The 27,549-nt window shown below is 41.3% G+C and overlaps 1 protein-coding gene across 1 annotated transcript in view; it reads right to left on the bottom strand.

Moving 5' to 3' along the window:
- Nucleotides 1-27,549, bottom strand: part of MYO3B (myosin IIIB) — a 389,700-nt gene that overhangs the window by 240,812 nt on the left and 121,339 nt on the right. Inside the window, exon 8 of the mRNA XM_054562662.1 lies at nucleotides 8,772-8,927. Within this exon, the coding sequence (XP_054418637.1) occupies nucleotides 8,772-8,927 (156 nt within the window). The remainder of the gene's footprint in view (nucleotides 1-8,771; nucleotides 8,928-27,549) is intronic.

Raw genomic sequence — 27,549 nt, 5'->3', positions numbered from 1 at the left:
TCTAGGCCCATCACAGTCACAGCTTTAAAGGACACCAGTTCTGTTTTGCCAGGTCCCAGAAACGGGCTTTCCTGAATGCTTTGCTCTAAGCATCACGGCGTCCTGATGTGCACTCTATCCCTCACTTCACACGTTTCACAAAAGTAAGTAAAAAAGAAGAATCAAACTCAACAGCTCTGCATATTGAGTCTTGAGTTTATAACACAGTGGAAATGGGCCAAAAAAAAAAACACTGACTTTTTGTCTCTTCCTGCCTATTACACTAAATGTTGCTTCCTAATCCTCCTCACAGGTTTGAAGAAAGAGTATTTGTTTCTAGCCTGGTACTAGTCATCTCCAGGCTAGAAACAGTTTTGCTGTTAATTCATATAAATGTCCAAAGTAAATGAAGCTTCATTATACTTAATCAAATCAAGTTTATAACCTAAGCATTTTTAAAATTATTAAGCAGAACTGTTTATGCTTCTAATATATTAATGACATCAAAGAGAAATCAGATTGGTTTAAAATATAGATTTTTATAAAACCTAGAGCTGCTGCCTACTTCTACCTAACCACTTTGCTAAGTAAAACAGCAGGTGCATATTTCTGGCCAAATCCTCTTCTCATAAAACCTAAGTATTTTTCCCCTTGAAGTTCATCATAAAACAAAATATCACAACACATTTGTTGTAAATTATTAAATTCTCATATTAAATTCAACTAGTTTATCACCTTCTGATATTTATATCTTGCAACTATATGGTATAGGCTTTGTTAGAGTTTATTTTACAAATCTTTTGACAAAGAAAATCAGGAATTAAAAAAACATCATCCACAGATCTGATTCCAATCAAGATGGAGTAAGCACCCCCTTCTGTCTCTCCACTGAATGCAATGAAATACCCCGGACAGAATGCATAGGATACGAAGAAGCAAATGGTAACAAGTGGATTGGGAAATCGGAATTCAAAATTAGAAGTCAAGATGCCACTGAATCAATGGCAAGTTTCCCAGGGATTCTTTTTTCTCTCCAGTAACTCCTGACTTAGACTTAAAGGCAGCCTGAGCTGCATACAAAGGTGTCAAGCTTCATGCTCAATGACATTTTTACAGTCACCTAAAAATGGAAGTACTGACTAAACCTCAATCGCAATGTCACAAATGAATAAATGCTGGTAGAAAGTTGTGACTCTCAGTGTGAACACGTACGAAGCAGTGCCACCAGGATCGAAATGGTCATCTTCTGAATCCTGCTGCAGCCTGGCTGTCTGCCTCCCTGCCTCTCGTAGGTGTAGCCTCCAGGAACCACACAGATATGGTCTGCAAATCGGAGCTTGGCTCTCATAAAAATCTTCTCTGGTAATGCTTTATAAACAATAAATAGCTTTTAAAAGGTTTTACCAGCTGTTATTAGCAAAGTATGATCTCTTCCCATGTGTACAGGCAATCAAATTCCTTAAAATTATTTGCTCCTAGAATTGAAGCTGATACAGAGGCAAGGTCTTCCCATTCTGATAAAGACCACTTCATTTTCTTAGCCAGTGAAAAAATGATCTGCTAGTTCTAGCTCTCTGCCTTTCCCCAACTAGTGTTCCTCTGAAACTGCTGCCTGTTTCCTGCGATGGGATTTGGAGGGACTATTGAAAAGGAAAAAAATTATTCAACTTTTTATGTCTTCATTTACATTATAATAGATTACACACACTTATTAAAAGTGTTATACTTTGTTTTATATCTGTCTAGTTTTAGTTTAAATTATTCAAAATAAATTTGGTTTACATTTTTTAGTTTTCTTCAGTTAAATGATTTGTCATCACTGCCAACAACCAATTTAATTTTTTTTAAATTCCCATGCTCCACCTAGTGCTTTACTTGAGAATAGCATCTATTATCAATTTTTGCTGAAGAATTCCTTGTTTAATGTGAAAATTACAAATTTCCAACTAAAAGGTACTTGGATTGAGTATTCCATAGCTTAGTGGAATGGAGAGACATATAAACAAATGGATAAATAGTGAAAGGCATTCTATGGAATCAAGATTATATTGTAAGGTATTATGTTATAGTGTTAACGACTCAGAAGACATTTTCAAATTCCAACAAAGTCCATACTGGAGTTTTGTTGTGGGTTTTTTTTTTTTTTTTTGCTAGATTTCCCATTTGTTTTTCTGAGGTTCTAAGTATGTTGTCTGCCAAGCCTGGCTTCCTAGACCAGTGGAGTTTAGGGGTTAAACCTTAGAGGGGAAGAAACTCAGAGCCGTGGCTTAGACTGGTTCCGGGAGCTGGGCGGCTGTGGTGGGGAGGACGGGGGTGCGAAGGGCTGAGTGTGGGTTTCAGTGATCAGAAGAGGAGGGACTGGTGTCTGAGTCCCTGCCTCACAAGGCAATGAGGACAATTCTAAAACATCAAGTTCAAGGAAATGGGTGAAGACCTGGATCTGAAGAGGGGGTGACAGAGAGGCTGAATAGAATTATTTGGATGGGAATCACTATACTATCTCCCTGTTTTTTTCATATAAGCACGGTTTTGTCCAGAATTCCAATAAATCACCATCTTATCAATTACTTTAGGCAGTATCTGATATACCCACCTACTCTAGGCAGCAAAAAATCAATGATGCTAGCAGAAAATTATATATAAATTTGTTTGCTCGGTTATAGAGAGACAGATATAGATATAGAGAGATAGCAGATACTAATTGTAACAGTGTGTGGATTTACTTCTTGTCCGTTAGGAGGACAGGAGGATCTTTAACCTCCTATGTGCCAAGCATCTTCAGCACTTGAAAAAGTATTCATCGTTCAGAAGTTATTCATTTACACAGGAGCCCAGGAACCCATCTGTGTACATAATATGGATGGGGGGTGTGTGTATGGATGGATGTGCACACATGCACACTCAAGTTTGCTGGTAAAAGACAGAGTGAGCAGGGCTTCCTGGGAAAAGCTCAGCAGCGGAACAATGAGAAGTATGTTTTTAAAGGTCACTGCTGCCGGTTGAAAAGCTGAGGTCATTGTTTTAATCAGCCTCAGGCAAATTGCCAGGGTAGAATCAAAATCCATTCAACAGAACAGAAAATAATCAGCAACTTAATTCTTCTACCAAGTAACACTTAGAGTAGACCCTTGGCATTTAAGAATTTAACATTTGTGGTTTCAGCTAGTCCCAAGCCACCTGCAGAGGAATGACATGCTGGACCTTGTCATTTCACTGAGGCTTGCAGTTGTGTACACGACGGGAGGCAGGAAGGCGGGAGGGGTCACAGTGCTGCTAACCCGGCACCTTCCCTGCCTCCACTCTCATTCCAGTGGTTTGGCTCTTCTCCTACTAAGTCTTGTAAAGTAATTTAAAAAAAGAAAAAAGAAAAGTAAAATAAGCATATTTTCATGTCTACTTCCTCAAACTGTAACGGTGACAAGACATACCAGATAATATTGATGAATTCAGGAATTTGCAAAACTGGTTTGGAGGAAAAGTCCTTTCCAAGGTCAAGAAAATGGGAACTGATATAAAGAAAATGGTCAGATTGCTTAAAAGCATCTCTAGCAGGTTAAGTAAAAATAAAACTCCAATTGTTCATGGAATTTTAGGGCTACTTAACCCCCTTTGAGAGCATAGGCCTTGGATACGTAACCTCTCTATTGTACCTCAAATGTGTGCTATGGTAAAATTATAAATTGCTGGAAAAGCAAAGTTCTATGGTTTTACCCAACCACAATAATCAGCATCAGCAAATGGTATCAGATCCCAGATAGTACAGTGTTGCCTCATGTATATCATATGAAATGGAACTGGAACACAGCCTTGCGTTCCAAAACACAGCCTCACTCAGAAGAGCTAGGTGCTTACACCCAGCAGAGGTGAGATGGGCCTCCCCACTCAAGCCCATCTTCACGCACTGTGCAGCTTCTGCTCTATTGTGAATGACAGGTCATTCTGAGCCTTATTCTCTAACACTTGTAATCTCCTCATCATAACTGAAATGCACCACTTCCCCACCATGCTCTTGCCCCAGGTCTGCCTTCGATCCACTCACCACCAGGGGTTAAGGGACAGGGATACCGCCCCTGCTCCCCTCTGTCTCTCCGTTGTCCTCCCTAACCAAGCTCTCCCTACTGAAAAACTCATAGCACCCTTTTATATCATCTCCAGTACTTGACCCCATTTTCTTCTCACCCCTTCTGCTGATATCAGTCTTTGGTCTTCCTATCCTCTACCATCACTTTGTTAATTCTTCTCACATTCTTAGCTCAGAGTTCCTCAGCTTGTCAACTCTTTAAAAAACAAAAAAAACACTCTTTCTATTCCATAAAGTTGTCTACAACTATAACTAGTTCCCAATTATCTCTCAAAAGTTCTCAAGATCTCAGTTTTATGGTCCCTTTCTTGACATCCTCTTACTGAATATGCTCTTTGTCTTCATTGTAAGTCTCCTGACCCTGACCCAGACTCAAAGTCAATAAGAGGCTCAGGCTTCACTTTCTTCCATACCCCAGACCCAAAGACCCAAGGACAGTCTCCTGCTTATTTTGATTCCCTAAGTCCCCTGTCCATTCCTCACGTCCATACAAGCTGGTCTCAGTCCTGAAGAAAACCACAGTACCTGATTTTCCCTGCTCCTTCTGGCTAAGAATTGCTAGAGATGGAAAAGGTGGTGGTGGTGATGGTACAATTTTTTGAGAGGTTCTATTATCAAATGCTCTCCTGACGTCCATTATCTTAAACACTGAAGAACTTCATTCACTACAATGGAATGCTATTCACTTAAGTTCCACCTGGGTTTTTCATGCTATTGAACAATCATTGTTTCCATCTTTAATGGACCCTTTATCTTATTCCTCATAATGCCCATTTCAGAGACTTAGCACTTTCCTGAAGTCTACAGACCACTCTCAACTCTGAGGCCACCTTACTTTGGTTTTTGGAAAGATACAGGCCATTCAACATGAGTTTCATAATAGCACTTCCTCTGTCCTCTGCTCCCCACCCCTCAAACTTCTTAGTATCTTCATCTAACTTTTCTGTGTCTATTCCAACCTGGAAATTCTATCTAAAGTCAATCTTCCCTTTAGGCCCTTGATCCCCTTTCCCTCTTGCCTCCTCTATTGCCTCCTCTCTCCTCTACCCCCCACCCCCTCAATGTCTCCCTCTATACAAGATCCTTTTCTTCACCTGTCCAAGTTTTCCCCCTCCCTAGAGCTTCCTTAAACTACAAACTTCTTTCTCCTCCAAGGAAAGTACTGAAATGAACAGAGCATTTCCTACATTTGCAGGAAGAGTAAGACAGTTTTCCCTGTAAACTGTAGATCTCATTTCTCTGCATTTGCTCTCAAACTAAACAAGTGTTTCCAGCTGGGGGTCCAGGACTGTTTGGAGCAGGGTGTCCAACCCATGCAGCCCAGGATGGCTATAAATGCGGCCCAACACAAAATCGTAAATTTACTTAAAACATTATGAGATTTTTTTTTGTTTTCATTAGTGTTACTGTGTTTACTATGTGGCCCAAGACAACTCTTCTTCCAGTGTGGCCCAGAGATGCCAATAGGTTGGACATCCCTGCCCTGACACATTGAAGAACCCTATTTTGGGCAGAAAGCTGGAAGATTCATGTATTACCCAGAAGTACATGGCATTGTATTTGATGGAATGCGAAGAGAAAGCAAAATCTTTTTACTGGTCTCTGCCTCTAGCATCTTGCAATTTGTTTGATTGCAGTCTGAACCAGGGCCGAGAGGCATCCCAATTTGGGTACACCCTGAAATACTTCTTTCTTCCCCTCATCTCTCTCATTTGAGCCACCGGTAAGTCCTGACACTACCATTATCTTAATATCTTCTATTATTTGCAATGGCAACAATCTGCTCTCACTTATCTCCCTGGCTCCAGCTCTGACCAGCTCCATTCCATTCTCCACACAGCAATCAGAACAACCTTCCTGGAGCACATCGTTGCTTGAAACCCTCGGTGGCTCCCAAATGCCTAAGGAACAGATCCAAGCTCATTAGCCCATCATGACCTGGCCCCGGCCTGCCTTATCTTCCCCACCCCTGCCTCATCCCATGCCAAGTTCCAGCCATGCCAACTAATTTTTCACCAAATCCCCTAAATTCTCCCAACCTCTGTGCCTTAGCCCTTTCTCTTGCTCATTCTTCCCCTCTACCAGGAATAACCCCCTTCCTCGACTATCTTTAGGACAGTTTAAGGATCATCCGTCCACCGGTTCCAGGGATCTTCCCTTCCCAGGTACTGTGGAAGGTACCCCAGGCCTCCCTCTATCTGGGCACTTTTCATGCTAAGCTGTTCTCATATGATTCTTATCTGCTTTCACACACTGGACTGTTAGTTCTTTATCAGGAACTGTATCTGACTTGCCTTTGTAGTTCCTCCGTTCAGCAAAGGGCCTGACACATAACACATATAAATGCCTCTGGAATGAATAAATGAATAAATTAGATTTTAAGTAAGATAGAAATTGTTATTTTTAAAATTTAGCACCTCGGTACTATTTATTTTCATGATGTTGTTTGGTAAGCAAACAAAGATGAATTTGCACAGATTAAGGCCAAAAGAAATGGAGGACTTGGAATTGAATAGACCATGTATACTACTTCTACTACTACTAACTCTGAAGGTTAATCTGTTATCAACCCTATTCTAAAATATTTTTATGTATTGACTCAACCCTCAAAATAATCCCCGTTTTATAGATACAGAAACTTCAAAACAGAAAAATGTTAATAATTGTTCATAAGTGGCTGAGTTGGGACTCAAAACTCGCAGAGCCAGTGGTTTTAACCACTGCGTCGTAATGCCGGCTACATGACCATTTGCTCAGAAAAATGCTAAGTTGTGTATTTACCTCACTCATTTATGTACTCGCCTTGATCCTTCTGGGTTTTTGTCCACCTCAATTTAGAAACTCACAACTTTAAATATATTGAATTGCCAGCATCAAGTGATATTTGAGAATTTCTTTGAGTGGGCTTCAAAAACACATATGTAGCCAACTCCTCGCCAGTTGCTAAAGGAATAATGTAGGATGGGTGGCAAGTTGTGTCAATTACATGCATCGTGTTCTCTTTAGAATTAATTTTCCTACCTCCTAAGGAAGTGGCTGTTTAAAGTTTTGATACTTATTTGTGAGGTTGGATTTTTTAAAAGTGATTTTCAAAGAGACACAAACTTCTGAGTGGAACTGAAGATTACAAAGACCCTGTGAGAAGCCTTTGCCACCATATGAGGCTTTTGACAACATCAAAGGAGTTAACAAAGATAAAGAGAAATTAGAGAAAGGCGAGCGAGCCTGGAGACAGATTTTCTATGGTAGAAGGCGAAAAGTCTTTAAATAGAGAACATACATCTGGACAGGCAGAGTCAGGCAAAAGTGGAAAGCAGAATAACTTTGCAAACTAAGTCTCAGAAATTGCTCTGCGGCAAATTTCAGAATAGAGACAAGGAGACAGACACCTGATTCTACTTAGGGTGTTTAAATGCTGTTTGCTTTTCTGCTTGGTTCATATTCATTTTATTTCATCTTCATTTTTGGTGGTGCTGCTGCTGTGTGGGTGCCTATAGGTGGGTGGCTGAGCGGCAGTGGCTGCTGCATAGGAACAAAGCAGGGGGAGGAAAGGGATTTCAGTTTCCCTGGGTTTACACACAAATTCCACTGCTTCAAAAAGGCACCAAGTCACAAGAATTTCTGAGTGTTTCTCTACCTCGTAAGCAAGCTGTAGACACAGAAATGGCTGTGGACAAGGGGAAAGAGTAGGAAAGATTTTGTTTTGAGCTTCCCCCCAAAAGAGAGCCTGTTTGGGGATGTGGGGATCAGCGAGATGCGGTCACCTTGAGACTGACTATGCCTCTCGCTCCAAGGGTTCTGATGCTTTTTGATTTGTAAACGATTTTCTGCAAAGTACATGGATATTTCCAGAACTTGTGACTTATGAAATTTTATTTTTCTTCCCCTCCAATCTTTTGAATGTTCTTTTAATAATAATGGATTAGAGCTTATCTGCACCCTGGCCAGTTTTATAAAACAAAATAATTGCTGAGCTGGGGAAGCAGCTTTATTTGCATTTAATTTATTTTTTTTTTTGAAGAGAAATTCTGCCACCCTCTGGACAGAAACCAAAGATCTATTTCTTAGATATCACTACTGCTTTATGCAACTGCCCTTGAAAATAAACATTTACTTTTCAAATGTTTAAAACGGGAGGAGTAAGAATCACTGTTGTTTTGGATAGCATAGACAATAAGGCGGGGGTGGGGAAGATCATTTTAAATACTAACTTGCCTCTAAGAAATTTTTAACTAAAGAAAATAGTCTCAGAGCACATTAGAGAAAAAAGCTTCAGCATTTAACTTTCAATCTTTCCAAAAGTCACAAAAACAGCTTACATTTCTGCTCTCCAGTCTGCAATAGCCAAGATTTCTCACAACATCTCAGCTGTGGCTGCTTTCATACAATACCTTTATTGGTTTTTTAAATGTCTACATTTACATTAAATATAAATATATGTGTTGGTTTTTAACTGGAACATGAGGACAGAGTGAGATTTCAGCTGCAGTTGAGAGAAATTAGCCGTAAGAGCACAAATGGGCAGCTTATTTCTGAAGCTCTAAAGCTCTCATTCACTGGACATGAAGTACTTAATATCATGTAAATTAAACTCTCAGAAATGCAAGGATGTGATAATTACCAGTAATAACTCTAAGCAAATCAAAATACATGGCATGCTGTTTTTATTAATAACCAGAGAAAGGAAGCAGGAAGACACCGAGTACCGTACCTGCTTTTAACAACAGGGTTTAGATGCTTCTGGTCTTGGAGGACCTTGGCCAGCTGCTTTTGCAGAAACAAAACCTTTCCGTGGACTCCTCGAATAAATGGGTGGTCTAGGAGATGCGTGACCGAAGGCCGCTCTTCAAAGTCCTTAATAAGACACCTGTTTGCAAAAATCAACAAACAATCCAAACTACAATCATAGACACCTGGCTCCCCTGTGAATATGGGAGAGAGGGAGAGAAAAGGCTCATTTATAAAACCTGATCATCAACCTAACAAAGCTCTTAATTCACATGAACCAGAACATAGGAAAAAATAATAATCCTCTATTAGTTGAATTAAAACATCAGAAATCTATTTTCGTTTAAGTACATACTGAAAGCACACTCAACTGATTTGAAGTACACAGAACACTGAAAAAATAGACTGTTCAGGTTGAATTTCCTGTCTGAAATTTCATTTGAGAAAAATGTTTACAGTGGAGACAAGTTGATTAGTCTATATACTTTATTTTAGAAGCATACAAAATTACATACTATCACTTAAGTGAAATCCTAACATAAAATGTCCACTATTTGGTGGTGGGGAAAGGGAATTAAGGAGTTTGCAAGGAAAGAAACTGATCATAAAGAAACCTTCAGAGAAGGTTCAACACCTTGATTTCTAATGTCTTCTGAAGAAGCAGAAAAACCTCAGAACAGGAAGTGACTACAATATAATTCAAATAAATTAGAATGAAATTATGCAAACAGAGAACAAAAAGTCTGTTCAAAATGGTAAAAACTGGGTTGTATTTAAACTCCTCTGCAGTTAGTTAAAACCGCACTGGTGTAACAGCTTTGTGTTTCAGATTCAATACCCTTTTCAGAGAAAACAATGATTTAGTACATTTTGATGTATGCTCTGTATGTTATTAAAGATGATTTTGACACAAGGAAATTTCTGCTGAAATTGAATCTGATGAATACTCCTCCAATTATCATCGCATTTCCATTCTGAGTAGCTAGCTGCCCTTGACGAGAGAAAGAGATTTCAGCAGCTGCCCTTTCGGGCTCAGTCTTTAGCTCACAGAGGAGGTTTAGGATAAATACTAGATGCCATTCTGCCTGCTCATTGAAACAAACGTTTCCAGTTTTCCCAATAGTGACATGCTGGCAGCAAGTAAAACACAAAATATTATTTTAAATAATGAAATGCATGAAGGATAAAAAGTTCAGTCTCACCTTGAGCATTTTTTCAAAACATTTAAGCAGAGTTAGCAAAACAATCGTCAACTGTTGGATTTACAAAAGGCTTTAACCTTTGCTGTTTATACCTCAAACCACTTTCACATCCCTCACCAACACTAATTGAAAAGATTTTTCAGTAAATTTCCCAGTCACTCCATTTTAGAACTGATTCAGAGGGTTTTCAATCTATTGGAATGGAAGCTTTCAGTTAGAAAAGCCCAAAGAACCTAGATTATCTCCATTCTGCTGCCTGCACAACTATAAATACCACCTCTGCCTCGCCATGGAAACAAATCAATCATATGACTTTAATAGGTTCAGGGGCCCTTTGTATAATCTATTATTTTTCCTACAAAAAATAAAAAATCAGTGAACATGCTTGAAAAAATACTATGTTCATGTCTGCACTCCAGCAGCCTCCTCTGCATACCATGTTTATTCCTCTGCATATGTACATGTGACTATGAAACGAAAACAATTGCTAATGTTTCCCTACACACCTGGAAAAAAAGGCACCTCTTGGTAATTTTATGGTCAAGTAATACAGGTGAATGGCTCTGTCTTCTGGCATGAGGAATGGTGTACAAAAACTCCTGAAATAAAAACAGGCTGTGTCCTCAAAGAGTTCCAGTTGCAGGTGGACTTGGTGACATTGCTCACCCCTAGAGCCTCCGAGGAAGACCAAGAGCAATGTAGGAATCCCTGAGTCTTACCGCTTCCGCCTGTAGGTCACATTACATCCAGCTCTCATCACTAAATAGACATGCCTCCTATACACACCTATGTCTCCAGACACAAGGAGATGTCTTAACAGGTTACTCCACCTAATGTTTCCCTCCGTTTTTTTCTTCCTTTCTTTCTTTCCCATTGCATTAGCTGTTTCCTCTGACTGCCTGTGGGTGCTTTTGAAAAAGGAAGAAAGATCAAGAGCTCCAGGGCAACCCCTAACTGCCTGTTGACCAGTAGTGCTGTCACTTCACGTAAGTAAACTCAGGGGGCTGAGACTCAAGGTGGGAGGTGTAACAATTAATAGAAAATCCATAGCATGTGCATGGGAAAGTGGGCTGGAGCTGCTTCTGCCTTCCTTCTCAGGTTAGATGCCTGGGGACAGTGTTCCAGGTGAGGCCTGAAACCATGGTCCTTCTGGTACTTCAGTAATTAAATCTCCTTAGATAGGGTTTGAGAGAGACCAGAGAACTCACATTCCAACCTTATAAAAATAGGTCTCCACTGGAAAATAGGTCTGGGGATGCAATTAAAGGGACTGTATCTTGTCTGCATTTAGTTGGGGGAAAAGGTTGCCAGTAAGGTCGTTTGCCAACAAGATCATTTGGTATTTTGGAGAGGGTCTCTCTCTAGATCACAGAAGAGTAAGGGAAACGGTGGTTAAATAATGAAGTAAGATAATCAGACAAGGAATAAACTAACAAGTGAATCTGTTGTCTCTTCAAGATCCAAAAAATGAAGGTAGGCATATCACCTTCTGGAAGCACCGATCAAGGGGATGTGTTAGGTCTCTCTGTGAGACCCCAGTGGGCTGAAAGTCACACGACTGGACCAGCAAAACTGAAACGGAGTGTACGTGGGAGGAATGCTAAGCAGAGTTGTGACATGTCCAACTGCGCTGGAGGATTTTTAGGAGAAGGGCATAAAGACCTTGAGGGTATAGCCTTATTCTAAAACTGTCTTGCGTACTTTTTTCTCATGGGGAGCAAAGAGCCGGACTGAAATGGGACAATTATTTTACTAATAAATAAAGGAAAGTTCTACTTTAGGAGCAGATATGGCTGAAAATCATGCATTACTAAATTACAGATCATTGGAATCATATCATCTCATTTGCTCAGCAAACACTTACCACACAGCCAGAATTAGCCAAAATAAGTTAATTCATAAAAAATTATGATTCTTTTCCTCAAGGTTCTGCAACCTAATTGTAAAGGTGGAGGGACAAAAGAAACATAGGAAATAGCAGAAGCCAGCATTTGCATATATAGAGGGTGGGACAAAAGTAGGCTTCTAGTTGTGAGCACAGGAAACAGAGTTTATTCTTGTATTGCTATTTATTAAAATTATTGATATTTTCCATTCAAACAACGGTAAACCTACTTCTGCCCATCCTGTATTCAGAATAAAAAACAATCACACCAAAGCGTAGCGTTTTGGAGCTAAGAGACGGTGGTTTTCTACTTTAACCCTGCTGTTACGAGGTGAGGAAGCTAAGGTCAGGTCCCGACAGTGATGGGGCTAATTCCCTGTCTCCCACGGGAACCCTCCCCGCTCTGCAATGCGCTGTTTAAAACCTCACAGATGCCACACGCAGAACGATACTGCGGTGGGCGTTGCGGGGACGACTCCAGTCCGGGAGGATCTAGTGAGGCGGGTGAGAATTGAACTACGTTTGGGGGAAGTTTTGGAAGTAAACTGAACTGGATTGGTGGGGAAGAGGCAGAGGCATCTCAAGGTCAGCAAACTGGATCAGCAATGCAAGAAGCCTGACTAGGCGAGCCGTGTAGCCAGGAACTCAGGAGCCGCCGTGACGCTCACGGCCACTTCCTAAGCTGCATCCTTTAAATGCCCAAGAATTTTAGTTCCTTTTCCAACTCTAACTAGGGTATATTTTTTTATTGCTTAAAACTTTGTGATTTGGGGCCCCAAACTCACACTGTTACGTTTGTCTGTCTGTCATTTGCCTTATTCCCCTTCCAGGCAGGGATTTAGGGGATTAAGACCGAGTTGACTGCTGGGATCTGTACGAACTCCTGACAGCCTCTGCGTCCTTCTAACAAGCAGGATGAAATCCTCTAACCTGATTGGAGAACATGGGAATCTGAGAAAGTTGTAATAATGCTCATTCATTTCAGGACTGCTCATGAAACCGGAAATGACAAATCCCAGATGCAGACTATTTCCCCCAGCTGGGGACTGAAAAGTCTTACAAGAGAATGCATAAAATGCTGACTTCTGTATGGGAATGGGGGCCAACCTGTGTCAGGTGAGCTGGGGGGACACTAAACACATAAGACATTCCACTGGAAAATAGAACTAGTATTCTCGTCAAAGGCAAGGGAACAGCGGTGATTCTTTTACCCAGGTAAGTCTGGAGTTTCACAATGCACACAAGCATTTTGATTGTCTCAGAACAGGGGTAAAGAAAACAGCTTAATTTTTTTTAAGTCCATGTTTCCAAACTTCCTGATCACAGACCCTTTTCTGTGTCAACGGAACCAAGGCCCTGCAAATGATATCTTTGGAAGCGCTGTTGGGAGAAATCAGTACTAGGCTCCTGGAATGGGTGGCAGAATCCTCACCTCGGCTGGCTGTGGGGAGACACCCCGAGCCCATAAACGGCACCAGCATGTTTAAGACACCCGCAAGCTGTTGGTTCTGCAAAAGACAGTGCCTCAAACTGGGGATACACATTCCCCAAGCAGAGTTCATTCCAGAGACTTCTACTTTGGAAAAAAGAAATAGAAAAAAGACTGGATTTAGGGAAGACTTCTTCCAAAACCATCAGTAATTCTATCACGTCTCGGCCTTTTGGCTAAGATCAAATGCAAAACCATCAGTAATTCTTTTTTCTTTTAAATTATTTTTAAAATTCTGGATCTAGGTGTGGTTATCTCTGTGCTAAGAGACAAAACAAAACAAAAATTTTTAAACTGCCGGGAGATGTATTACCTGGGTTTACTCTGATTTTACTAGGCCATGGTGAGTGGTTTGAATTTGATTTAAAAAAAAAAAAAAAAAAAGCCCACTAGAATAAAAAGGAAGCAAATTCTTGCCTTCAAAGAAGTTAATCCATTACCTAATTTGAAATTCTAGTACTTTCCATCATGCTTTCTTGACTGAAGATTAATTATCAGAATTCATTAGTGTCACCGCATTAAACACAGGTTATTGCAGCTACCCCTCAGCCTAGCCCAGACAGAACCAGGAAAAGGAAGAAGCGCTTCTTAACAAGAAACCAGGCAGGCCTTCTGCTCTGGGCGCTGGAGCGGGCGCTGCCGTGCCCTTTCTGCTCCGGAACAGTAACGCTGTGGAGATGCAGCTGCCTTGTTGCTGTAAACTGCCATTTTGTAGCAAAAAAAAAATCAAAGGCCTGCAAGGGGGAGCTATTTATCAAGAGTTGCAGATCCATGTTTGCCAATGAATAAAACACACCTGCTAGAGAGCAGTTGGAAAGTCAAAAACTAAAAATACTAGTGACCTTGGTGAGAAAAGCAGGAGGGTGAGCAGTCTTACTCCACATACTGGGGCACAACCACATGAAAACCTGAGGTTTATGTCTCTTCTCATCACTTTTTAAATATTCTGTCTTTTATACTTTGTTGTTTACTTGTGAGTTTGCTACTTCGATTGGGAAGTGTCTCCATTGGTACAGAACATCTAAACGTTTTGATGTGAGCAAACCTTTCCCTGCCCCGTGATGCCCTGAGCTGCTCTGCAGTTCCTATCATCGTCAGACAGGAGCCTGAGTGACAAAGGGACCTCTGCATCAAGAGGAGAAATCCTCCAGAGGGGACACTAATTATAGGTTGAATATGGGAGCCCAGAGTGATCTGTCTTGGAAGGAAATTTCCATTTGGAAGACAGGACTATCACAAACACAGACATTTTCCCAAGATGACTAATGCCTCAAAAGAAGGCCAGCAAAGAAACTTGACATTGCATATGTTATTTTAACAAAACACCACCTCCCAGTTTTGTGGAATATTTAACTGCATTCAGTTTTCATTACGTTTACAAATATTGCATATAGTGGTGTTTTAGTCTCATTGGCGAGAAGTGAAATTGCATGCAAACTTCCCATGTGGGGTAGGGAAGTGGGGTCCTAACCTGAACCAGAAGAACGAACTAGGAGTGCATTACTCAGCAACACAGGTCATCAGTTGTCGATCAGAGAGAAACATGGAGGAAAAGCCCCAAGTAAGTAGGACAGAAGGTTGCAGAATGGGAAGCTCTGTCTCTTTTGGAGTGGGCAATGGGAGTAGATTCTGTGTGGCAAAGTTGGAGAGGGACCTCAGGGCTACAGGACACCAGTGCTGCCGCCATCCTGCCTGAGATACTAGGCGAAGAGAACACAGACGCAGGGTTACAGCAAGTCAGCCCCACCTTCAGACTGAGCCATCGGCGTTGATGGTCCAGAGTGCGCTCAGGTGAACCCAGGAAAGAACGGAAAAGGGAAGAACAAGGCATTTCCTAAAGTCTGAGAAGAACCAACTTTTGTCACCCAGAGAAGATTCAAAGGAAGTGAAGAAGGAGGCCAGAGAAAAAGTGTAGGGTGGTTTGAAGCTAAAAGAGCAGAAAGCACAGAATCTCCCTTCAGAGGTAATGAGCACTGCAGCTGGTAGCCGGAGAGAGTCTCCCTGCAGACACAGGGCCCGGGGCCGGAGGCCCCCCTAAGGCAGAAGGCTGCACTAGGTAACCCCGTGTGGCCCCTGTGAACACAAGTACCTCTTTACCCTTCTGTCTCTGATCTCATGATCAACAGCAAATAATTAGAAAAACCCACACTAATTTGTTGTGTTCTTAGGGAAGGTGATATGGTAACAAAAATTCTAGGTTCTCAAACACTGCTTGTCTGGGGACAGTCTGGGGACCAAGGCTGAGAGGGACTGAGAGAAGAAGAATATACCATGGACAGTGGGCAGAATCAGTCTAGGAGGAGGAAGAAGAAATAAAAATGCCAGGCAAGAAAGTGAAATGAGTAAAGGGCGAAGAGGAATCAGACTGGAGCCAAGCAAGAGGTCAAGGCGGGGTTCAGGGGGCACAGAAGCTCTCCAGGGAGAAGCCTGTGGAGAGTGTTGGTGGTGGAGTTGCAGCTTTATTATTGTTGTTGTTGACACTTCTTTCTTCTGATTAAGCTGTGCTTTTGCAGTGTCAAACAGCAGTTGCAAAGACTGGGGATGAGCATGCATGCCAATGAGCACACCAAAGCAAAGCAAGATCCCAGTTTTCCTGTCTGAGGGGGAAGCCAGGCTTAGGGACTGTAACTGGTAGCCCCAAGTCTCATCTTCTCACTCTTTGTTTTCTGTTTCTTTTTTCTTTGGTTGGGGAAAACATGTTGTAATTAAATAGATATTTCTCTAGGCAATTCTAGCCTTGTGAGGGGAAAAAAGAAATTGAACCATTATTTTATCAAACAGCCCCAGCAACTAGTTTATTGGACTGTTACTCTGTTTTCAAATCCCACCCTCTGGTTCAAAGAGTTGTCGAAAGCTTGATCCCTGGGAGATGGGAATCCTGGGATGGCTCTGTCTTTAGGTTGCAGTGTTGCTGTTACCCAAGGATCTGGGTATTGCTGCTGCTGCGCAGGTACTGCTAAGTCTCCCCTGCAGCAGCCCAGTCACTGCCTCTTAAGCCTCTGGGAGGAGCTGAAGTCAGCCCCTGGGAAGCCCTAGACTCAGCAAACCAGAAACAAGCCTTGGCTTACTTTCAAGGGCTTTACTTCAGGTGGAAATGCAGGAAATACTTGCTTGAAGTGGCCCAGGAAGATAAGGAAGAACCAAAGAGGGAAGTGATGACTGAACCCAGAAGGAAATGGTTATAGAAAATATGGGTGAGTCAGGGCAAAATAATCTAGATATCGACAAATCCATTTTTTACAGATTTTAATCTTTATGTTAATTATTGATTAATATAATATAGAATCATGTAACAATGTATAATGATATGTTACACAATATAGTATTTAAATTATTATGAATCTTAAATATTTAAAATAGTCTGTTGACTTATTTACATAACAATATACTTAATTGCCAAACCCATCAGTCTCCCAAGAATGACTCATGATGACACATTCATTTAAAAAAATGTTTGATGCCTAGTATTGGGGCAGTAATATGTAAAGGTTATAGATATGTGATGGTAAGCAAGTTAATTCAGTTCTCTGGGCTTCAGTTTTCTCATTTGCAAATGATAGTAATACCATGGTGCGGAGCAAATGGAGTAATCCATGTACAGGGCCTGGTACACAGTGAGCACCTAAAAATGCCAGTTGTATGGGCCGGCCACCATACTAAGTGGTGGGGATACAAATAGTCAGTCCATGGGAGAAAACAGCCATGTCTTCCAAGCAGGATGAGTGCCATCAAAAGAACTGCAAATGTGCAATGGCTCCTTGAATTAGCCTTGAATAATACTGTGCTCACTGATTAGCTGATTTTTCTCAGTGTGGATTCCCACCACTGAGAACAAAATCACTCTTTGATAGATGTCCTGATCAGAACTTTCAAAGTTCAGGGAGAAGGGGGACTTTCAGAGTCTGACAATTCAGCAAAATCAAAGAATTTCGGAATTTTTAAGTTCAAGCCTTTGGGCACTCCTGTTTTTGAACATTTGGCTAATTTATTTGATTAAAAAATCAATTTCCATTTTGACAAACAGTTATGGTCTGCTTCTTAGCCTGGATGTAAGTGCCGGGGGAGATATGAATTCTAATCCTTCCCTTGATCCTGCTCTCCATGCTGCCCAGAATTAAATCCATAATTCTCATTTGTATGCATTTTTTCCCCATAAGGAGAAGGAATAGACAGTTCCCAGCCATCCTCTATGAGAAATGAACTACCAGTTCCATAGTACATGACCACTTCATGCTCAGGGACACACCAGGACTGGGATGGGGGCTAGAAGACTGAAAAACAAACAAAAGATATTATATGCCTCCATAAGAAACTTATCCCCTGGGATAACTCCAAACTTTACACGTATGAAATATTTAGAGAACCAGGTGGGACTGCATTCATTGATTCATTCAAACACTCACTATATATTTACTATGAATGGTATTACACCAAGTGATTGGGGTAAAAGATGCCTGAAGTGAGATAATAGCTTTCATGGAATTTAGAAATAAGTAGAAGGATACGTATGGACACAAATAATAATTATTCAAGGCTGAAAAGTGTAAGCGCTGGAACAGCTCAGATGGAGTCCACAATTCTAACTATGAGAACAAGTGTTCCACGAGTGAGAGATGACACTAGGGCCTTAAAGGATGAAAGGGATACTGACAGGAAGTGCAGGGAAGGAGCATTACAAATACAGAGAGGACAGTGGGAAGGGAAGCCCACTGGTAAAATGCATGGCTCATATGGGGAACAGAGTAGAATAGAAAACACAACTGGACTAGAGATGGGGGTGAACATCTGGCTGGGAACATCTTACTCAGAACCTAGAAGGCCATGAGAGTGAGCTTAGGTTTTCTTTCTTAGCCACTCTGAACTGGCTCTTTCTGAGCAGGGAGATGATACAATTAGATCTTTGCTTTAGAAAACAAGCTGACATTAGAAAATAAATTTGAGGGTAGGAGGGAGGTGATCCGTTTAGGAGACATACAGTCTAAATTAAGGAAATGAGAAAGAAAAGGTGATGGTTGTAGCTGTGGAACCTGAAGACAAGTCAAAAGTATAGAAAGAAGAAAGAAAGGACCACCAGTGGAATCTTAGGCCAACTTAAATTTAGTGGGTAGATCTGCAGCTAAATCTTTGTGGGCACAACAATCTACCTTCCACCTTCACCACCCAACTATAATCTCTTAATGGCAACCAAAATCCTTTAAGTTACCAATTCAATCATCTCTTTTTAGCTCTCATCCTACTCAACCTTCCAGTTTACTGATGGTCACCATTGACTTGTCCCACCTTCTTGAAAAATTCTCTTTCTTTGCTTGCAGTGATACTACTACATTCCCTTACTTCTCTGGCCGCTTCTGCTCATTTATTTTCACTACTAGGTAGAATAAGATGACAAGGGAGAGGAGACAGGTTATGCAAAGACAAGGAGTGGAAATAGAATGATAACATTTATGCCCACAGGCATGGAACTTGCTGCCAAACAACCACTCACTTTGCCTACTGGTCTAAATTTACTGAACTAGATAAAGGGAGTTTGCGCCCTGGCTGATGTGGCTCAGTTGGTTGGAGCATCGTCCTGTATACCAAAAGGTTGCGGGTTTGAGTCCTGGTCAGGGCATGTGCCTAGGTTACTGATCCCTGGTCGGAGAGCCTGTAAGAGGCAATCTATGTTTCTCTGTTACATTGATGTTCCCCTTCTCTTTCTCTCCCCCTCCCTCTCTCTCTAAAAGCAATGGGGAAAAAAATGTCCTTAAGTGAGGGTAAAAAAAATAAATAAAGGGAATTTGCATCTTATGGAGAAGAGCATCCCTACTCTTGAAGAGTCACAATCCCAAACAAGTCTATATAGTTTCCTGAAAATAAGTGGGTTTAGTTACATTGTACATATCGAGCACAAAGTAAAAATTAAAAGTATAAGAAAACCAGCAAAAATTACTTCATATAATTTACAGTTGATTGGTTACTGAAATTACTTTTATAACAGCTTTGATGAGATATAATTCACAAACCATACAGTTCACCCATTTGAAGTATACAATTCAAAGAGTTTTAGTATATTCATCAAGTTGTACAACCATTACCATAATCAATTTTTAGAACATTTCATCACCCCCAAAAGAAACTCTGTATCCATTAGCAGTCACCTCCCATTTCTCCTCATCCTCTTCAGTCCCAAGGCAACTAACTACTAATCTACTTTCTGTTTCTATTGATTTGTCTAATCCAGACATTTCATATAGTATGTGTGGCGTTTTGTGACTAGCTTCATTCACTTAGCATAATGTTTTTAAAGTTAATTCATATTGTAGCATGTATGAATACTTCATCCCTTTTCATTGCTAAATAATGCTCTGTTGGATGGCTATGCCCATTTTGTTTATCCATTCATCAACTGATGGGCATGTGGGCTGTTCCCACTATTAAGCTAGTATGAATAATGCTGCTCTAAACATTTGCGTACAAGTTTTCATGTGGACATATGTTTTCATTTCTCTTTGGTGGACATAACTAAGGGTAGAATGCTGGATCATATGGTAACTTTGTATTTAATATTTTGAGGAACTACAAGACTGTTTTCCAAAGCAGCTGCATCATTTTACATTCCTGCAATCAGTGTATGCAATTGATTTTTAATACTTAGTCTTGTTTGAGAAAGGCACTTTACAATACGTGTTTAAGTAAATAAAGGTATGTACAATAAAGCAAGATAAAAATAATTAAAAGCAGAAGAGAGAAATGAAAGACAGAGCAAATTAGGAAACAAAAACAGCAATTAAAATGCAAAATAAATTACTTCATCAGAGGAGGATAAAAATTCAGCTTTGGGCTCTCTAGCAGCCAGCATGAAATGGAAGGGGCAGTCTCTTTTATAGTATTTCTTAAAATCCATGGTATAAAAACAGACCAGCTGCTTAGAGAACTATAATGATATGATGATGATAATGATGTTGATGATGAAACTGACTGGTAAGGAGATGAGAGATATATAGCTTTCCTGGGTTATCAGAGAAATAGTGCCATATCATGCAATGAATACTATTTCTCTGCAGTAATCATGGCCATGAATTTCATAGGGCTGTTTTTTATAACACTCTTCAATACCAACTGATGCCTTCCATCAAAGTACTATCTAGTAAAAAATAAAATTCTCCGTGGGTGGCCAATTTAAGAAGGCACAGAGCTCTCCGATCTTAATCCACACCTAAGTCTACCAGCAAGTTGGTGAGTTTTTATAGTCAGGTCTCTTGATTCCTAACATGCTGAATGCAGCGCCCAGATGCTGGTGTCCATCAAGGAAAAAAAAAAAGAGGCAAGGTGCCAGGCTACCATGTGCTGTTCGTTGCAAAGAATGGAAAGAAGGTTGCTGAGACAGTTCAGCCCATGAATCCAAAGCAACTCAAAGGAGGGAGCAATTTAACCCACGGGGCGGGGGTGTTGGAGAAGGGCTGAAGCACCACACAAGTGGGCATGGCAACCACAGGGCAGTCAAATCTGCCACTTAAGTGATGACACTACTGGTTCCAACCAACACTTCAGGTGGTATTCGTATCCAGCGGAGGTGGAGGTCGAGGTGGGGGAGGGTCAAATTAAGAGGAAAGAGGACTGCGCCACTGGCACGGTGTCTGCCCACATTTGGGCCCTTCCCCAAAGGGGAGTTCTCTTGGTAAAGACATAAATTGACTAAACATTTCTCTGCCTTATTGCCAATTATATAAATATTATTGATAGGATGAAATCAAATTGGGGAAAATAAACTAAGCCAGGTTTTTATTAACAACCCAACCACTACTCAGAAGCCTGGAGAAAATATTGTCAGATATTAAGTAGTTTTAAATGCCTCATGCAAATCAGGATTTTGCACGGCCCTAGGCTGCCTTCGTTCATGTTCCCGGGGACACAAACCACCACCATGCCTGTCACCTGCCATCTCTGCCCACCTGCCAAGGGCAATGAACCACAAGGCCCCAGTGACTGCCTCTGTTGCTCTTTGGAGAGACAGTTCTTCCTGAGGAAGTGACCACCCAAGGAAGCCAGTTAGTGCTACGCCTCTGTGATTTTAGACAAAGAAATGAATACTTCATCCCCCAGGGACATCAATCCAGTGCCTTGTTCGAGCACTAAATTTTTGTAAGATAAAATATTTTTCTTTTCCAGGCAAGGGAATGCGTAAAGACACCAACTGCCAAAGAGAGCCTGGGGAGTCCTTAACTGCTCCTCCATTAACACGAAGGAACAGAACAGCTCCATCTATTACATCAAAGCAGCATCAGAGACCCTAATCCTTGCTGAAAGGAACTCTCAGGCAGCCAAGCTTTTAATTTGCTGAATAATAGGTCCTCTGATTAACCCTTGCAAAGCAAAGCACAGCAGTTGCAGGCAACAAATGTTCCCAGGGGGTTGAGAAAGAAAGGGGGCGGGGTTGGATAGCGCCTATCCCATGGTTTGTGCGTAGGTTTCAAAGTGGTTAGCTTTCTGTTTTCATTTCCCCTGTTCTCTCTCTTCAGGGAAAAGGCCACTTTCCTGCTCTGTACTGTGGTGTGCCCTGAGCTTTAAGCGACTGTAACTCGGTGGCAGACCTATAGATAGGTGACGCAAAATGACTGTCACCAAATATACCCGCAGCAGCAAATCAGTGACATGAAAGGCTCTTTCAGGACCATTTGCTCACCCACCCCATTCTAGGATAAGTGACGTTAGCTTTGAAGAGAGGAGGAGAGAGGGAGAGAGAGTGAGGGAGGGGGGAAGGGAAAGGGGTAGGACTCCGTGAATGGGAGGAAGGGAGAAGAACGAGGAAGAGAGGGAGTAATGCTAACTCAGGCATTTCTCCTACCTGTTCTAATTCAACAGAAGATGTCTTCTAGCATTTAAAAGGGTGTTTGATCCTCTTTGTGGGATCCTATTACTGGAAGTAGACAACTGTATACTATGTTGCCAAGGACAGGTAACCGGTTAGATGGGTCTAGTGCGCATTAATAAATCACATACGTATTAGACTTTCTGCTCGTTATATCAGATAATGAGATGAATGATTGAACGTATGACACAGTGGTCAGTTATCATGTGGATGATATAAATTCTATTGTGCTGAGGACATTTATCTCTGTATTGATCTGGCTTTGCTAGCAAGGATCATAAATTACTAGTCTTCCATAACCGTATGATAAATACTCTAATAACAGAATGCCACCAACTTCTGTTTTCCCAATAAATTTTCATATGGTTTCAGTCAGACAAGTGAAACGCAGAGAATCTTTTTGAAAATAATTTTTATTTTTATAGTCAAATAATTATATGTAGTGTGAAGACCATGGAGACAAGCCTGTCTGTCCCAAACAACCAGCAGCATGCTGGAGGCGGCACACGCAAGCTCCCTAGGTATCAGCGCTGCGTTTTCAGTAATTTTGTGATCTGATTGGCGTTACACTGGTGGCTTGAAATTGGCTAAGGTGGGAGTGTTTATAGCACTGAAATCAGGGAACAATACAAATCAGCCCCCCATCTCCACCCCATCAGCTTTAAACATCACTGCCTGTGGATTAGAAATCTTGGGAAAACTGACTGCCTGATAATTCTAAAGCACATATGGGTAGAAATCTCTTTTTACCACCTTTTCCCTCTAATTCTTTATTTCTCATTTCCTGCCTTCGGCTGAATTGATAAAATTTTCTATAAACCCCTATTCCTTCTGTTGGTTTAGAAACTAAACATTTTCTACAGTTTTAGTAATTACTCTACATGTCTAACATGTTTAACTAAAATTTTTCCAGTATTTCCATTTTTGAGCACAAGAACCTACATGTCCCTTGACCACACGTTGAACACTGCCCCTCCCAGAATTTTATGATTGCTTGGAGTTAGTTTTTATGTATTTTATTTCAAATAGATTTCCTTCTTATAGTATAGTCAGTTATTTTACCACTTCAGACTGTTTCATGAACTTAATTTCATTTCAAATGAATTTATGCTTCATTTGTTGTTTTGGTGGGTTGTCTTTTTTTTTTTTTTTTTTTTTTTTAGAGCTATTTATGTGTCTTGGAACGTCAGTTGGCAGGCTCTCTTGAGGAGGAGAAGGATTTCATTTTCCCTCGCCCCTTACCTTCTGCGTGCCCACTCTCCGAGTCTGGTAGTTTCAGAGTTGCGCCTTCTTGGCTTTCTAGGCCTCTAGCCCAGAGCCAGATTCCAGAATAGCATTTGGTGCTCCTGTCCCATGGTTTTATTAAGTACATGAAAGAGCCCATCCTTGTGGCAGCAGAAGGCCCGGCTGCTTCTATATCTTTCTACCACCCTCAGCCAGAAGCTGGCAAAGAGCCCTGTAGCTGGGTGACGGTCAACACTGCTCCAGGTGATCGAGACCGACACAGAGGCAACTGCTGTAGTTAGAACACAGAGTCACAGGGCCCCTCCTCTACCCCATTATTTTCCCAGCTTCTTCTTCTCAGGCTCAGAGAACTCTCCCAGACACTGGTTTCAAGCAGGAGTCCAACTCTGGACCATGGATTTTTGGAGCCCTCTTAACCCTTTTATTCCCAGGAGCCAAAGGGCTTGCTTCTGGTCCCAGCAGACCCATGACTTTAGTCTAGCTGAGCACTTGGGACATTTTTTTTTTTCTATCCTGATCTGTCAAAGTACTTAGATTTCTTCCTTTCCTAGTAATATGATTTTTGGCCTTTACTTTTTATATGTGGTCTGTCATTGTTATATGTTTGGAAAAATATAAATTTAAAGAGCCCCCTTGACAGAAAACCTCTTGCATCTAAAGGCAAAAGTTCTTTAATTTCAAATTTATACACTATCTTCTGCTTACCACTATCCTAAATTATTTTTCTTTAATAACGCCGATCGGTGTGAAAAAATGTTTTAAGCTATTCATGTATATGACCAAGACTAACACCTGTAAGAAGTGCCCCTGCTCTTACTTTCTAGGGAGGAAGCAAAGTTTAGGTCACAAACCTCAAACTCTCCCACACCAGGATTTTCACCCATAACACCTGCATATTCGCCTATGGCACGTTGGCTAGGCAATGTTTACATTAGAAGGAAATTGCCAGCTCTGTAGAATGTCCTGTCACAGACCGCGGTCCTGAGACATCATGAGCCATGAGGACAGAAGTGTTTTACATAATCCTAGGTTCAGAAACAGCCTCTCTTCACACTTTTCCTGGACTTCCGAACCAGGTTATGGAGGAGGTAATGGTGGGGAATAGAAAAGTGGGGGAAAGGAAGGGAAGAGAGGGTCAGAAAGGAGGAATAAGCACAGGCTGTTGGGGAAAAATAACCTCTGAAATCGCCAGGGAGGATTTGTTTTGACATCATTTTCATATATTCAATGAAAAAAGGATCTGCCTCTAACCATGTAGCTGTCATCATTCACCTTTAACAATCCCATAATGTTTCTGACAGTTAAAATTTTACTTTCACTTTGGGAAAGTGTATGTCTGTTGGAGGAGAGTGTTTGATCACTTTTTCCATCCCTCATTCTCTTCCGAAATACTATATTTGAGGTTAGAAGAGATTGTCCAAAGATCCTGAGTCCTAACATCCAACTTCTAACCAGGTCCACCATATGCTGTGCATTATTTTAAGGATATCACCTCTCTAGAATTCTTGGCTTTTCAAAAGGAACCAGTGTTCGCTGAGCTCCTGCCATCTGCCAGGAACTGTGCCAGGTATTGGGGATACAAAGCTGAAAAGACACATTTTCTGTTCTCAAGGAACTCACAGTTTGAGTAGGGAGACAGATACACAAATAATTTCATAATGGCTTGTCCTGCTCCCCTCTCTCTCCCCTCATTATGAAGGTCTGTAAAAGGCATCATGCTGACATGAAAGCATGAAAGAAAGGGCCTCTGGGTCTTCCTCGGAGGGTCAGAAGAAGCCCCACTTATTCAGTTTTGATAGAATGTGCAGGGAGTGTAGAGGAAAGAATGCTATTGCATAGACAGACCGAGTTCAGATCCTGAGTGAACCTGTGTTAAAGAGTTTTGGTATATCCTATAAGCAATGACGAGCCACGGCATGATTGTGAGTATGTCATCACTTAATCATTTTGGGGGTTTACAAAGATCATGCCGACTGTTTTGTGAAGAGGATTTGCAATGAGTGTAGTCGCAGAACCAGGGAGAGTAATATGGAAGCTGTTGCTCTGGTTGCAGCACGGAGCTGAGTCATAACCCAGGGGCACTAGAGACATATGTAGTGGAATATTCTGAACACCCCAAAGAAGTCAGATGAAACTACCATCCTAAGTTGGGAGTAGGTTGGGGAAATCACATATCCTAGGCTATAGTCAGTGCTCCTATTTCTAGAGCCCTGGGTGCTTTTGCCCTGGACATGAAGGGGGGCATAAGACCATGTCCAAACCCTCCTTACTTACATGGGTAAAAGGGGAGTAGAAAGGAGAGCACTTGGTATCTCTACAGCGTGCCCATGGTACCAGGGACTGACAGGGGAAACCAGAGAAGGAATCTGTGCAGCTAGACTTGGGTCCTCTTCATATTTCCAGGTGGAGGAGGGTGATGGGGTGGCGGCTGCCATGCTGCTTCAAACACATACACACAGCATTATTCAGCCATAAAAAGGAATTTAGTACTGATACATGCTACAATGTGAATGAAGCTCAAAAATATTATGCTAAGTGAAAGGAGACAAACACCAAGGGCCACTATGATTCCCTTTATATAAAATATCCAGAAGAGGTAAATTCATAGAGGGAGAAGAGACAGAAAGCAGAATAGTGTTTGCCAGTAGCTGCAAGGGAAAGGAGATTTGGGAATAATTGCTCAATGGGTACAGGGTTTCCTTTGGGGTGATTAAAATATTTTGGAACTAGAAAGAAGTGGTGGTTGTAAAACATTGTGAATGCACTGAATGACACTGAGTGGTTTGTTCATGTGTTATGTGAATTTCACCTCAGTTACACACACACACACACACACACACCCTGACAGCATTGCTTCAGAATAGATGTTGGACCATGATGCAGACCTGGGTTTGAATCTCAGCTTTGCCATTTTCTAGCAAGTCTATCTGTGGGATCTCAGGCTGATCACAACTTCTAAGAAGCTCATCTCTCCATCTGAGAAGTAACCTGCCCCATACGGGTGCAGTGAGGAAATAATGAACTAATGCAAGTAAAGTGTATTTCATTGTGCCTGATAAATAACAAGCTTTAAATAAATTATACTGTTTATATTATCTGTATTCCTGTTGGGGGACATCATCAAGAAGACATGATCACCGGTTGACCCACAAGTTGAGTGGACTCAGGCAATTGGAGGCCCCCACTCCCTCCCCTGTCTTTGGAAAATGCATTCAGCTTACCTTCCCTGGTCCAAAAGCTTCCCCAAGGAACCACCAGGGGAGGGGGAGACTGAAGAAAGAGGCAGACCACTCCAAACCAGTAGGTGACAGGTTTAACAAGCGAGAGAACTTACTTACAAGGCTTGTCTTGGGCTGCCTCAAGATGAGTAGTTTTCCACACCTGACTGCCAAATCTTAAAAGTTTATCTAAGAGGCCTTAACTGGTTTCAGTTGTGCACACCATCCAGCTAATCTCACCACCACATTTCAATCTCAAGGCCACATCCTTGGGGCAATTTTAGATTTTACCCAGGGAAGTCCCCAGGAGTTGGCAAACCGACAACCACAAATTTCTTCAAATATCAATACTTTTATTTTAATCTCAGGTGCTTTTTAGGCTACATCTGGTTTAGTTGAATATAAACTTTCTTTGCTTTCTTGGCCTAAGTGAGTTTTTCCTGTACAAAGATTGTCACATAGCAGAGAACTTGGTCATAATTAAAAAGATATGTGAACTCTCAGTCCACAAAAGTATAACCTACTCCAGTTCAGGTCCATAGCAAATACCACTAAGTGATAATGATCCTCTATCCTGGAAGGTGATCAATTGGTCAGTGCTGGGATGCAAGATGACAACAATTTGCCTTTTTCTATTGCAATTTTTCCCTCTCAGAGAGTCAGGTGATCAAGAAATCTTAAAGTCCTCAATAAAGTCCAGCAAATTATTGATAATTACAGAATCCCTCTTTTACTATTGGGTGGTAGAAGGAGGAATTTAACATAAACCCTTAACATTTGACACATATCTAAACAAAATAAAAGGGAAGAGAAAGGGAGGGAGGGAAAGAGGAAGTGAAGAAAGAAAGAAGGAAGGAAAGAAAATACACTGTTG

Source organism: Pteronotus mesoamericanus, unplaced genomic scaffold (assembly GCF_021234165.1).
Source record: "Pteronotus mesoamericanus isolate MK-2021 breed Mesoamerican mustached bat unplaced genomic scaffold, CSHL_Meso_final scaffold_651, whole genome shotgun sequence".
NCBI classification, from domain to species: Eukaryota; Metazoa; Chordata; class Mammalia; order Chiroptera; family Mormoopidae; genus Pteronotus; species Pteronotus mesoamericanus.
This window is presented reverse-complemented; position numbering and strand designations above follow the sequence as displayed.